The sequence below is a fragment of the Phalaenopsis equestris genome, unplaced genomic scaffold (genome assembly GCF_001263595.1).
Source record: "Phalaenopsis equestris unplaced genomic scaffold, ASM126359v1 Scaffold000002, whole genome shotgun sequence".
NCBI classification, from domain to species: Eukaryota; Viridiplantae; Streptophyta; class Magnoliopsida; order Asparagales; family Orchidaceae; genus Phalaenopsis; species Phalaenopsis equestris.
In genome coordinates, this window is record NW_018164444.1 from 20,305,269 (window position 1) to 20,317,511 (window position 12,243).

General features: G+C 37.1%; 2 protein-coding genes across 3 annotated transcripts; one reads left to right on the forward strand and one right to left on the reverse strand.

The window, feature by feature from the left end:
* Positions 1 to 539: 539 nt before the first annotated feature.
* Positions 540 to 2,316, forward strand: LOC110027936 (nudix hydrolase 17, mitochondrial-like). Its single transcript, XM_020729593.1, has 5 exons — positions 540 to 829; positions 1,001 to 1,109; positions 1,511 to 1,594; positions 1,691 to 1,816; positions 1,979 to 2,316. The coding sequence occupies exons 1-5, from the start codon at positions 747 to 749 to the stop codon at positions 2,117 to 2,119; spliced, it is 543 nt and encodes a 180-aa protein (XP_020585252.1). The 5' UTR covers positions 540 to 746; the 3' UTR covers positions 2,120 to 2,316.
* Positions 2,317 to 4,194: 1,878 nt separating this feature from the next.
* On the reverse strand, positions 4,195 to 11,436 carry LOC110027924 (glucan endo-1,3-beta-glucosidase 3-like). Of its 2 annotated transcripts, XR_002294394.1 has the most exons (5): positions 10,953 to 11,436; positions 6,863 to 8,116; positions 5,797 to 5,824; positions 4,482 to 4,690; positions 4,195 to 4,369 (listed from the first exon to the last, which is right to left on the reverse strand). XR_002294394.1 is itself a non-coding variant. In XM_020729579.1 (4 exons), exons 1-4 carry the CDS (start codon positions 11,008 to 11,010, stop codon positions 4,537 to 4,539), a joined length of 1,494 nt encoding a protein of 497 aa, XP_020585238.1. In that variant the 5' UTR covers positions 11,011 to 11,435; the 3' UTR covers positions 4,195 to 4,536. The 2 variants fall into 2 exon arrangements, 1 of the variants encoding a protein (XP_020585238.1); XM_020729579.1 differs by having other exon boundaries at positions 4,195 to 4,690; positions 10,953 to 11,435.
* Positions 11,437 to 12,243: the final 807 nt, after the last annotated feature.

The window sequence follows — 12,243 nt, forward strand, 5'->3', positions numbered from 1 at the left end:
ACTTAAAACCGAACATAAATTCGAACATGAGCTCATTTGGAGCACATAAAATTTCAAATAAGCAGAACACGAACAATTGAGGATCACTCATGTTCGGCTCGTTTACACCCCTATGACAATTATGAAACTAAACTAAAACTAAAATTCAATATATATTGACTATCAAATAGTGTAAAATTAGTCCTCCAACTCTTTAAATGATAGAATTTTAATCACATAATCAATAAAAATGTCAAATTTGTTTTGCTTTCCCATGGGATTATCTCAATTATAGGACTAAAATGGTCCCCTCAAAAGAGTCCAAAGTAACAATTTTTAGACTTTTAAACCATTAATTAATCATACTTCTATGATGCAAACACTTGTTAAAAAGAATTATGCGCATCAAATTGGGCAAAAGTTTTTCACTTTCAAAATTCAAACCATTTAAGGAACTGCGGATTTCCCGCCGCATGCGGTAAGCATACCCGCCACCACCGCCACCACGTCGTGGGAGTAAGCCTGTTGAACGCGTCTCAGGTCGTGGAGCACCACAAGCGAACGAACTCCCCACCGAGAAGAAGACCTGACCGACCCGGTCTGCCCGAACTATCCACCCTTCTTCTTCCTCCCTATAAAATCCCCTCCCCTCTGTTCAAACCTCCGTTCAGGGCCGTTCTGCAACCGAATCCCTGTGAGGAGTTGGAGAGGGACGATAAGGTATCTCCTTTTTCTTCTCTGAAGACGAAGAAGAGATACGTTGAGCCATGGAGGAGGATATGGGAATCGTTGCGCGGCAGGGAAGGCAGCTACAGCGCTACAACAGAAGCGGAGGCCGCCTCGTCGCAGGGTTAGTCTATGGCAATATCTTCTCTGTTTTTCTTTTTCGGCGAATCTTTGATTTTTTAATGAGATTTCAATCGATTTTTTGTGTATGATTTTCACAATTAGTGTTACAGTGGGGGTTTTGGAAGCAAGGAATGGTTGAATTTTGATTTATTTATGTTTATTTGATTTGCAGATGCATTCCTTATAAGTTTGATGCGAACTGTTCGAGTAGTGGTTTGCTTGATTCAATGGAGGTTCTTGTCATCAGTTCGCAGAAGGGAGATGGAATGATGTTTCCTAAGGTACAGCTTGTTCATATACACACTTTACATCATATTTTTCTCTTGTGATGGGAGCAAGACACTGTTTATTTCTGAAATTTTCATTGTGTTTGGATTTCTTGAAATTTCAATGAAACCAAATTTAAAAAGAAAAATGGAAGATTTACATGCATTTTACTCAATTCTTTTGTTTTTTATATATCTCACATTTAAACTTCAATTTCTATTTATGTAACTGCCAGAAAGTTAACAGTTGTATTTTTAATGTGGTAAGAAAGATTTGAGGGGTGTAAATCTAAAAAATTAAATTTTAGGTGTTAGATAAATATGTAAATACATAAGAATTGAGTGCTGCTGCTATAATGTTTAAATCAATGGCTGCGAATTCCTAGCCGACAATATTTGATTTCCTAATTGGGCAGGGTGGTTGGGAAAGCGATGAAACCATAAAACAAGCAGCTTCTCGCGAAGCATTAGAGGAAGCCGGGGTGCAAGGCAATGTGGAGGTTTTTGCATCAAATCATCATTTTCTCATAATATTTCATCTCCTAATCTTTGATTTTCTTCATCAATATTCTCAAAATCCGACCTTTCAATCCCAGAGAAGACTTGGCATGTGGAAATACAGCACCAGATTGCAGACTATAAATGAGGGAGTAATGTTCCCACTGAACGTTACAGAGGAGCTTATCAAGTGGCCTGAGATGGGTGCTAGGAAGCGCAGATGGGTCAGTTCAGATCCTTAAACATTTACTTTATGGAAGATTTATATACATACCATTTAATTCCTACGTATTTATATACCTAACAGAAGCTAAAATTTATTTTTTGCAAATACGCTGCCACCTTGCTTTAGTAGTGTTGATTGAATCTCTGGTCGCTGTTATCAGGTATCTGTGGCAGAAGCGAGAAAAGGATGCACACATCAATGGATGAAAGAGGCTTTGGATAGATTGGTGAGGCGACTTTCAACTTCGATCCGCCGTCGTCGTGTTTGCCGCCGGCAGAAGGCCGTCTCTTCTGAATTATAGGCAGTATAAGAAAGATTTTGTTTTCTTTGTTTACAACAGCTTTCTTCTTAACTTGGATGTGTGTGCATAAATGTAAATTGGTTTGTGGGATCGCATAGAATCTAATTTAATGATGAAATTTAGGGGCATTTACATACATACCATTTAGTTCCTATGTATTTACATTTCTAACGCTTGAAGTTTGCTTTTTGCATGTATACCAATGAGATATTCCATATCATATATAAAAACTAATGTTATTTTGACTTTTAGAAAGTGAATTATGTCTTTCCATGCATAGGTTACCTGTAAAAAATTGAAGTTTGGGTGTTTATGTAAATGTGTAGGTATTGAGTGGCATATATGTAAATCATTCTTAAATTTAATTATTGATGTGTCCACTGTGTTATTATTACTATTTTTTAATTTCAGTTACAATATGAAGTTATGTTTGATATTCTTAGGTGCTATAATGATGATATTAGATTTTGTTTCATTGAGCTATATGAGTAATAAAGATTATGTGATTTATATCATCTCAATTTTATAGGTTAAAAATGCAATTTTTTCTTTCATTATTATTGTTGGAGCACAAATTTCTTAGGTCAATTGTGTGAGTCTTTTTTTCCAATTTTTAAGGGTCTGTTTGGGGCGGCTTGTACGTTTTAGGATAAGCTGTTTATCCTGAAACGCGGCCCACAGGCCGGCCGCAGGGTCGACCCGCGGTCTGCGTTTAGTATAAAAACCCAAACATAGTTTCGGATAAGCTGGCGAAACGCACGAACCAAACGGTACGACAGCGTTTTGAAAACGTCGCCCGCACTTATAAACTATCCCAAACGGACCCTAAGTCTCTCATTAGAGAATTAGAAATTGTTATGGAATTTAAACAAATTGTACTTTAAATATTAAAATTTAGATGTTTAATATGTAAAAATAAGAATTGTGATATATTTATGTAGATCCTCTCTTTTTTTTCTCACTTTTCAATTACGAAGATCCCTCCCCAATTAAAATGAGGTTTAAATTATTTCGACTTAAAGCAAAATGAGCGAAAAAAAAATATTTTTTTTTCTAAAATCCATAAGTTGTAGAGTTTAAAATTACAAAATAATAAGTTTATATGTGTTGTTATAAATCATTCCAGAAAACTAACATTAAATTGACCGTTTCTTTTTAAAATTTTCTATTTTGATATTACATATTTTATTCGATTAGAAATAATCAAATAGAGATAAAATCATACATAATAAGAAAATTGGTGTGCGTCTGACAAATAATGAGTCATATTTGAATAAGACTGATGTATGCTAAAAAAATGTGTCATTCATGGCAGTAGAATAATGAATTATCACTTTAACTACAATCCAACACCGTTACATAATAGTAACTCAATATAAAAAAAAATAATTAGTAAATAAATTATCAGTTTTTTATGTGAAAAATCTTTGAAAAAAAAAAGAAAAAACTATTACATCAGTGAAAAATCTTTGAAAAAAAAAAGAAAAAATTATTACATCAGAACTCCGCACGTAGAATTTCATGCAGAGTCCATTGAAATCACGTAATGTAGAGATACAGAAAATAAAATCACCCGATAACACAGAAAAATATTTCACATGTATTATTCTGTGTTATTAAGATATTATTATATGTTATTCAAGTGTTACTGTATTATGGGAATATTTTCGGTGTTATAAGAACACAATAAAATATCAATAACACTTGAATAACATATAATAACACATGAATAATACTTGAATAACACACAATAACACATGAATAACACATGAATAACAAATAACACTTGAATAAAACAATAACACTAAATAACACGTGAGGAATATTCTTTTGTGTTACGGGGCAAATTTTATTTTTGGCGTGATTTTATTGGACTCCACATGTAACTCTAAGTGCGGAATCTTGATGCAATATTTTCTCAAAACCAAGTGGTTTTAAGTTTTTTAGTGAAATATGCTTGAAGTTTTTAGAATGAAGCTAAAATCTTAATCATATGATATACTGATTTCTGAATAAATTCAATAGCTGGAATCTCTCTCTCTCTCTCTCTGTCTCTCTCTCTGTATATATATCTCTCTCTCTCTCTCTCCCTCTCTCTCTCTCTGTATATATATCCGAACAAAGAAGCCCGAGCAAAAGATGAATCTTGTGCTAAAATGGCACGAATACAAATAAAAATATAATAGCAGCGAAGTCCAGTCCTAAAAGTTTACAAGCACTCGGCTCGGCATTGTACAATATCTGCACCTACTGAAAATAAAACAAAACAAATTAAGAAAAAAAAAGGGGGGAATAGGTGCAGAGAAAGCCCAGTGCTTCCACGAAAATAGGCAAAAACACCCCCCGTAATTCCTGAACTTACAAAATTTGAGCAAGCGGCAATTCTCCGGCAAAATTAAGCAGGGATGAGATGAGTTCTACAAGAGGAGAAGGTTTGATAGGAGAACTCCAATAAATTGAAAGATGGCTTCCCTGCCATAATCCAGGTGAGCATTACTGCTGCTGTCAGCTGAAGAGTTTGTGGAAGGAGCCAAAGATGTGCCATTCCCAAAGGTCCCATTTTTTCCATTGCTACACAAACAAAATATGTGAGAAAAATATGATCCTAATTTGTTCATTAAACAACGTTTTTAAACTTATATCATTATCTAATCTTTAAGAAACTCAATGTCACATAATCTTTTATACAGGAAGGAGTTCATTCTTAATTCAAATAATCATGCCCTCAAAATTCATCAATACATGATGGAATTTTATTCATAGATATGGTTAATGTGTCAATTTCTCCAACATAAAACTTCTGTTCTAAATCATCAAATTTTAAAGTTCAGTGGTCATCAGATAATGTTTTTAAATTTATTAAGATAAGTTGTCAAATTTTAGTAGTAGTATTTATAAGCACATATGTTGATGGATGGAAGTACCTATATGTCATTATATTGTTCATGCTATGAGCAATAAAATGACATTTACGTGAACCCATCTATAAAATGCAAACAAAATAATAATAATCATTTAAAAAAAAATCATCCATAAAATGCCCGAATCCCTTTCGCTAAGGCTAGATAATTGTAAAATTTGGTTTCAATGTTAGATTGTTTAAGGCTTTGTTGTTGTTGTTGTTGTTGTTGTTAGACCGTGTTCTAAATCTAAATAGGATATTAAGAGGATGTTTCTAAGTTAAATAGTAGTTATTTATTTAGAGTAATTAACTAGAGAAAATCGTGTAGTCTATAAATACCAACATTTAGAGAAGATGAGATGAAAAAGAGAAAAATCATAACACATGTAAGAGGGTTTTATGCATGCTCAGCTTTAGCTAACAGGAAAGTAGAGCATTCTGTAATATGCAAAGAAATGATGTTCTAAGATGTAAAGAAAGAAACAGAAAAAAATTTGAACAGAAGGGACATTTACACACATACCACACAATTCCTATTTATTTACATATCTAACACCCTAACACCTAAAGTTTACATATCTAACACCTAAAGTTTACTTTTTACATTTATACCACCTAAATCTTTCATATCACATAAAAAATGCCACTATTTTAACATTTAAAAGTAAAAAACATTTTTCATGCATATGTAAGGTGGCATATATGTAAAAACTGAAGCCTAGGTGTTAGATATGTAAAGAAATAGGAATTAAAAAGATGGGAAAAAATAGCATACCTTCCTGGAAACTTGCAAGTATCGTGACCTGCAAATGGATACAAAAGGAATATTTACTATCGAGGCATTTGGATTATTTTCCAAATATAATGAGCAAGTGTAGACACCATTAACTTTTAGAAATTTGGATTCCGGATTAAGTTATTGGTATCTAATTTATCTAATTTAAATCCATGATGATCAAATAACCTCTCAGCAGATCTGACACATATTTCCACTTATTTACATAGAAATTTCTCAAGAAAATCTATATTTATTAGTGAGAGAACAAAAATAGTATTGCACCTTTTTCTACTCAACAAACTCCAATGCTGGAGACAGATTGGCATAAATCTTCTGAAAATAGGATAAAATTGGAGTAATTGGAATTTTAGTGACAAAAGCAACACCTTATATATACAAAGTTACTTTTTTTTCTTTTCACATGGAATGAAAGCTAAAAACAACTTGCGAGTTAAATTGCCCCTAGAACCAATATGGGAAAGCTAGGACAACGATGATACTTCATGAGTGACAAAACTAATATTTTTGGAGAGGCACAAGACCAAAATCACCCTCCCCATATAGGTAAAAATCTAAATTTGAGGGGTGGGGGGGGGGGGGGGGGGGGGGGGGTGTTGACCTAATGGGTTTGAGTCTGTTTAGGTCTAATTTGGGTTAGATCTAAAGGGTCCGCCTCTACATACCATTTTAAATTATATTCCTGATGCAAACAAATTATTTTAATTATCTTTCAATCAATTTTTTAATCAAGATCATACAAAGTTTCCTATTTTACAATCACAATTAGCCAAATCCCAACTTTTTCATCAGCGATTTAACACCAAACTATTTCTTGCATGTCACAAGCCAACTTAAAATAACCACTCAAACATATTTACCAATGTTATAAATAAGGTATAAACCCACTAAATGGCTCAAAAATCTTACAAAATTTTCAAAAATAAAAATAAAAATTGTATCAAGGAAAAAACAAAGCAAATCTTCAAACAAAGCAACATACCTATCAATCACCAATCATGAAAAACAAAAACATCATGATTATTCCAAGCATCAAAGGACTTACTTGGATCCGTAGTGGTAACAACCGCAACCCCATTGAAATAACAGCTCCCAGCAGTCATCCCCATCTTATGATAATAAGCATTAAATGCATAGCTCGCGTGCTCATTCACTGTATCCGGATCAGAACATGGTTGCCCCTGCTGCAACACCGAGCAGTCCACCTTCCCCTGTCCACACGCCCAATCAAGTGCAGCCTGCAACATCTTCTCATCAGCCCCATCCTTGGCGATACAGTAGGTCTCATTCGTGGTATCATTAGCCAGCACAAGCCCAGATCCAGTCAGGTGCAACGTATACGCCGGCACTCCATCACCATTAAACAACCCCCAAAACTTCTCCGACATGGCCCCCGGCCTTTCATCCTCATCATACAGCTCGTAGATGAAAGTGCTCACTGGAATACCGGGATGCTTCGGCGTACCTGTATTGTTCAGGACATGGCGGATGAGGTTGCTGTTGTAGGTGTTGGCGTTGTCGATTGTAGCATCGGCCTCATTCGCATCACCCTTGTGAGGCCAACCTGATTCCATGACCACAACTGGAAGATTCGTCACGTTGAGATAAGCCATGGCGAAATAAGCAGCATCGACCACAGCATCAAAGACGTTGGTGTAGTGAAGCAGAGTGTTGGCATCTACGGCCTCTTTGTTGGGAGGCAGCGGGCGAAACAAGGCATAATCTAGCGGAACTACACCATTGGATTGCAAGTAGTCGTAGTAAGGATAGACATTGAGCATGAAATAGGAATCGGTGGATTGGAGGAATTTCAGAATGGGACTGAGAATAGGTTCCCATGTGCGATTGAAGAAGGCCTGCGAAGGGGGGAACGAATCGAGTATAATAGAGGAGGAATGGGGAGTGGAGACCTTTATCTGACGATCGAGATTGGCGGCGACGAGTGCGGAGTGCATGAAGCGGAGAGCGGAGAAGAGAACTGGGGCTGCGTGAGGGAGGGAGGTGAGGATCTCAGAGCCAACGGCGACTGAGGTGATGTTGACGGAGGGGAGGTGCGCGATGACGTTGCGGGTGATCCAGTTGGCGGCGGTGGAGTTTGATTGGCCGACGGCGAGGATCTGGTCGTTGGGGACGGAGATGGTGACGCGAATGTTGGAGTTGGAGAGAGCGGCGAGCATGGCGGGATCTGCATCGTAGAGGCGGATATGGTGGATTTGTTGGGATTTGAGCAGCGCCACCACCTGGGTAGGGGATGGCATGGAGGAGAGGGAGGTGCCGATATTCACGCCGATGAAGGCACCTGAGGACACGGATGTAAATATTGAAATTAATATTGTAATTTTAAGGTCATTATTATAAAGTAATTATAAAAAGTGAGCGAAAATGTAACATAAAATAAAGATTTTTTAATTTTTATTTTTTATTTTTTATTTTTTATTTTTATGTTTTGCTAAAAGACAAATTTTAAGCGTCAGGAGCGAATATTTAACATGAATTATTCTAAAATTGGTCGCATGGGACTAGGATGGCCATGAGCGACGGCCCCTTATCGTGAGCCCAGGTGGTCCCGCGGGATATCATATTCGGCCAGCTGGGACGCTACGCAGTTGCGTGGCGTGAGAGAAGGAAGTGACGGAAGTACCCTTTTCGTTTATTGAAACGATAGTGAAAATTTTTATTGAAGTAATTAATTATGGAAGATTTACAGATGGCCCACCCTCATATTTCTTGCAAACTTCCCGAGTACATTTGAGGAGAAATTATTCCTGTGTGATCTCGATCGTCGATCATTTTTTTCACCGTCGATCATCTCAATCAAAATTTAAAAAAAATATATTAAAAATGGACCCTACCGAAATAGAGGATCAACGGTGAAGATCGGACATGAAGTATGGAATTATTTTTCACTTTTGAGAAAGTCTGGCACTGTATGCAGCTAAATTCCCATTCTAACGTCAAAATTCTGTACAATTAAAATAATGACTAATTTGTTAGGATGGTTAAGGCTTATTTTTAAATATTTTCTTGTACATAAAGAATGTGCCAATCAGATGAAATCCAACGGTTTAAGCTGGATAAAAGAGAGGGAGGCCCACTTATTCGATCGGATGCACACGTCTGAGTCAAAACAAGCAAAACCAAATTCGAACAAGTCATGAAAGTTACCGCTCTGAGCCAACCGATTAGAAACATGATAGATGATCAAGCCAACCACTACAAAAAGCTTATTAGAAGCATCGACCTACCATTCGATAGCTCTGATTTGAGGAAAGAATCCAAATCCTCACAATTACTAGTCATCCCACCGATGTCACTTGTTGCTCCTCATAAGACAATAAGATAATTTGCACTCTCTCTCATAGTCCAGTCTCATTTTATCGACAGAAATTCCTCATCTTGGAATGAAGCATCGACCAACCAGGCTAGATCAACCGATCGACAAAACCTAACCGACCAAGTCAGTTCTATCAACCCGAAGACAATCGGGTCCAATCGCCCAGCTGCATCAATTCTGTCAGACTGAAGCAGACCAAGTCCAGCCAACCGACTGCATCGACTCATGCTAGCCGAGCCAACCGATTCCATAGGACTTCCTTATTTAGACTTATATATATATATATATGAAGACAAGAGGCGGTGGCAGAGGGAGGGCAACGACCGACAATGGGTCGTGGCAATGAGTGACAATTTGAGTTCAGATTCCGAGCCAAAATGAACTGAAGAGTGGACTTTAAATTCATTCAAACTTTAAATTGTAATTGTACTTCTTCATATCAAATACATAATTCCCTCGGTCACAAATCCTTCCAACCAAACAGTCCCTTAATTATTGTCTGTCTCTCTCTCTATCCCTCTCTCTTTTCTTTTTTAAGCTCTAACTCTTTCAATGTGATTCACGAATAAATCAGAATTCAAAATTTCTCAAAAACTACTACACAAAAACTCCATATTCTATTTAGTGAGTCAAACTTTAAATCCTTTAATTTATACAAATAAATAAGCCCAAACCAAAGCAGATATTTTTTTTTTACTTGAATATATTTATATCCGAGAATATAGACAGCTGCTCCCCCTACAATGGATCTACTTGGATTATTATTTCCCCTTCCCATAATCCTCTGCAAGCACTCGTCGACAACGTTCGGAATTTATTCTAACAAAAAGACAAAAATACTGACAATCAAATAGTAGGTGGTATAAATATAAAAAGCAAAATTTACATGTTTAACTCTCAAACTTCCAATTTTTGCATACATGCATTCAAAAGATGTGTTTCAGCTGAAGGGCCATATTTTTCAAGTGGGATGTAAGATTTAGACGGTATAAATATAAAAAATAATTTTTTTTACGTTAGAAATGTAAATATATAGAAATTTGGTGGTATGAATGTAAATTCCCCTTGAAGATTTACATGCATACAACTCAATTCATATGTACTTACATACCACACCTAACCATCAATTTTGACATATTTGCCCCCATAAACTAAAAATGTGTTCTTAACTTTTCTTCTTCTTATTATTATTAAATTAAAGTTGTCTTTGGGCAGCTTGTGTGTTTCAGGAGAAGTTTATCCTGAAACGAGACCCATGGGTTGAAAGCAGGGTTCGACTACGTTAGTGTAAAAATGGAACCGTGCAAAACACGTGATTCAAACGGTACTGAGGCGTTTTCAAAAAACGCACCGCACCTATAAGCTGCCAATCATCGACAATTTTGTGGCTATCTGTAAACCTTGGATGGCATTAAGTAAAAATCAAAACTTAGCTATTAGATATGTAAATAGATAAGAATTGGGTGGTATCTATGCCAATGGCACATTCAATGACGCAAAGCTGCTTAATCCTTGACGAAAATTTAAAATCCACATTCAAATCAGCGGCGAGGAGGGAAGACGAACAAAAGTGGGGCCCATCTACTCTCGGGTGCATTTGGGTCAACTGTCCTATGTGAATAAAAAAAATGAAAACCGCAGGACAGCTAATCTCCACTAGCTTCTCATTATCGCCTAATCAGCCGCAAATTAAACCGGAAAACTAACACTAAAACCGGTTTTATCGTCAGCTAAATCAAAGATTAGTGGTGATTAGAGTTGAGTCTCTCCAAGCTGAAGAAATATAGAGGTATCACCGTACCTTCGTCGGCGAAAGCTACTGAGAAAGCTAGCAGAAGCAGCAGAAAAGAAGCCCCCATGGATTCCTTCCTCTCCTCAAAGAGACGCACGCGCCTTTCCCTCTCCGTCTTCCAAGCTGAAGACCTGGTGGAATGGAATGAAGCTGCAGAATACGCTTGCTGAAACCGCCTGAATCCGTTCAAGCCTCACTTCATCGGAAGCAATCGGAAGCAATCGGAAGAAAAATAGAGCGGAAATCGGTGGCTAAACGGCCGAGGAGGGGGAGGGGGAAGAATAAGATAACTCTTAGCCGCCGGAATCCACTCAAATCTCACTTCGTCGGAAGCAATCGGAAGAAAAATAGAGCTGAAATCGGAAGCTAAACAGAACAGGAGGAGAAAGTACAGAACTCTTAGCAGACCTTTACTTATCCCCTTTCCTTTCGCTCTATTTCTTTTGAAGTTGTGCGAGGGCAGGGCAAACAATAAAGCCGACATGGAGATGGGAAAGTTGAGGTTTTATATTTGTTTTGAGGTCCCAGGCGGAGTTGGGAGCCTTGTTCTTTGTCGCGGCACTTTTCTCTGTTGATTCGTAGCCGTCCGTTGACGATCGGATGGTTGCCAATCATCCGGTGAATTACTGTAAGTGCTAAATCGTGTGGCCGTTTGTGTAGCCCGCTACTTTGGATTTCTGCCCTGTTCGACCCGCCCGAGATTCCACGGGCCGCTACAGGGACGGCTACAGATGATTGGGCCGAACGGTCATATTTTCGAACGGAGTTTCTTTTTTTTTTTCTAAAAAAAAAAGTTATTATTTTATTGGAGCACTTTTCTTTTTGGTTTGTTTCGTGAGGTGGGGCTGCGGCTCTGGCGATGAACGTACGGCGCATCAGAGAGCATTGCGGTGCACGACTCACGAGATACAGTATGCGGGAAGCATCCGATCGTCCGTTTTTCTAAGTAATGGTGATGGACGGCTTGATCTGATGCAACGGGCAAATGCTGTGGGGTTGATGTTTCGTCCAATCAAAATCTAGTGGTATCACCTGAATTTGTTCATAGCTGAATTTTTTTTTTTTTTTTGGAGCCCAATTCGAATATTAAATGATCATAATTAATGATAAGTGTATTTAAGTAACGATGATTCAAAATATTAAATATTTTATTTTAATATTTAAATATCAAATATAGCACTTTAGTCACCCAAAATCTTAAAAGATGTTTAAATATGGAAGAAAAAAAACATTATTATTTACAGATTAATCAACTAGGTGATTTTTTTGAACTATAAAATTGATTGGGGCCCGTCAAAAA

What these genes read in the sequence shown, in the direction of transcription:
- LOC110027936 (XM_020729593.1), top strand. Translation starts at nt 747, where the DNA reads ATGGAGGAGGATATGGGAATCGTTGCGCGGCAGGGAAGGCAGCTACAG. An exon ending in GGAGGCCGCCTCGTCGCAGG is followed by an intron (nt 830 to 1,000) that starts GTTAGTCTATGG and finishes TTTGATTTGCAG; the next exon opens with ATGCATTCCTTATAAGTTTG. An exon ending in GGGTGCAAGGCAATGTGGAG is followed by an intron (nt 1,595 to 1,690) that starts GTTTTTGCATCA and finishes TTTCAATCCCAG; the next exon opens with AGAAGACTTGGCATGTGGAA.
- LOC110027924 (XM_020729579.1), bottom strand. Translation starts at nt 11,010, where the DNA reads ATGGGGGCTTCTTTTCTGCTGCTTCTGCTAGCTTTCTCAGTAGCTTTC. An exon ending in AGTAGCTTTCGCCGACGAAG is followed by an intron (nt 8,117 to 10,952) that starts GTACGGTGATAC and finishes CCGTGTCCTCAG; the next exon opens with GTGCCTTCATCGGCGTGAAT. An exon ending in TGTTACCACTACGGATCCAA is followed by an intron (nt 5,825 to 6,862) that starts GTAAGTCCTTTG and finishes ATCCATTTGCAG; the next exon opens with GTCACGATACTTGCAAGTTT.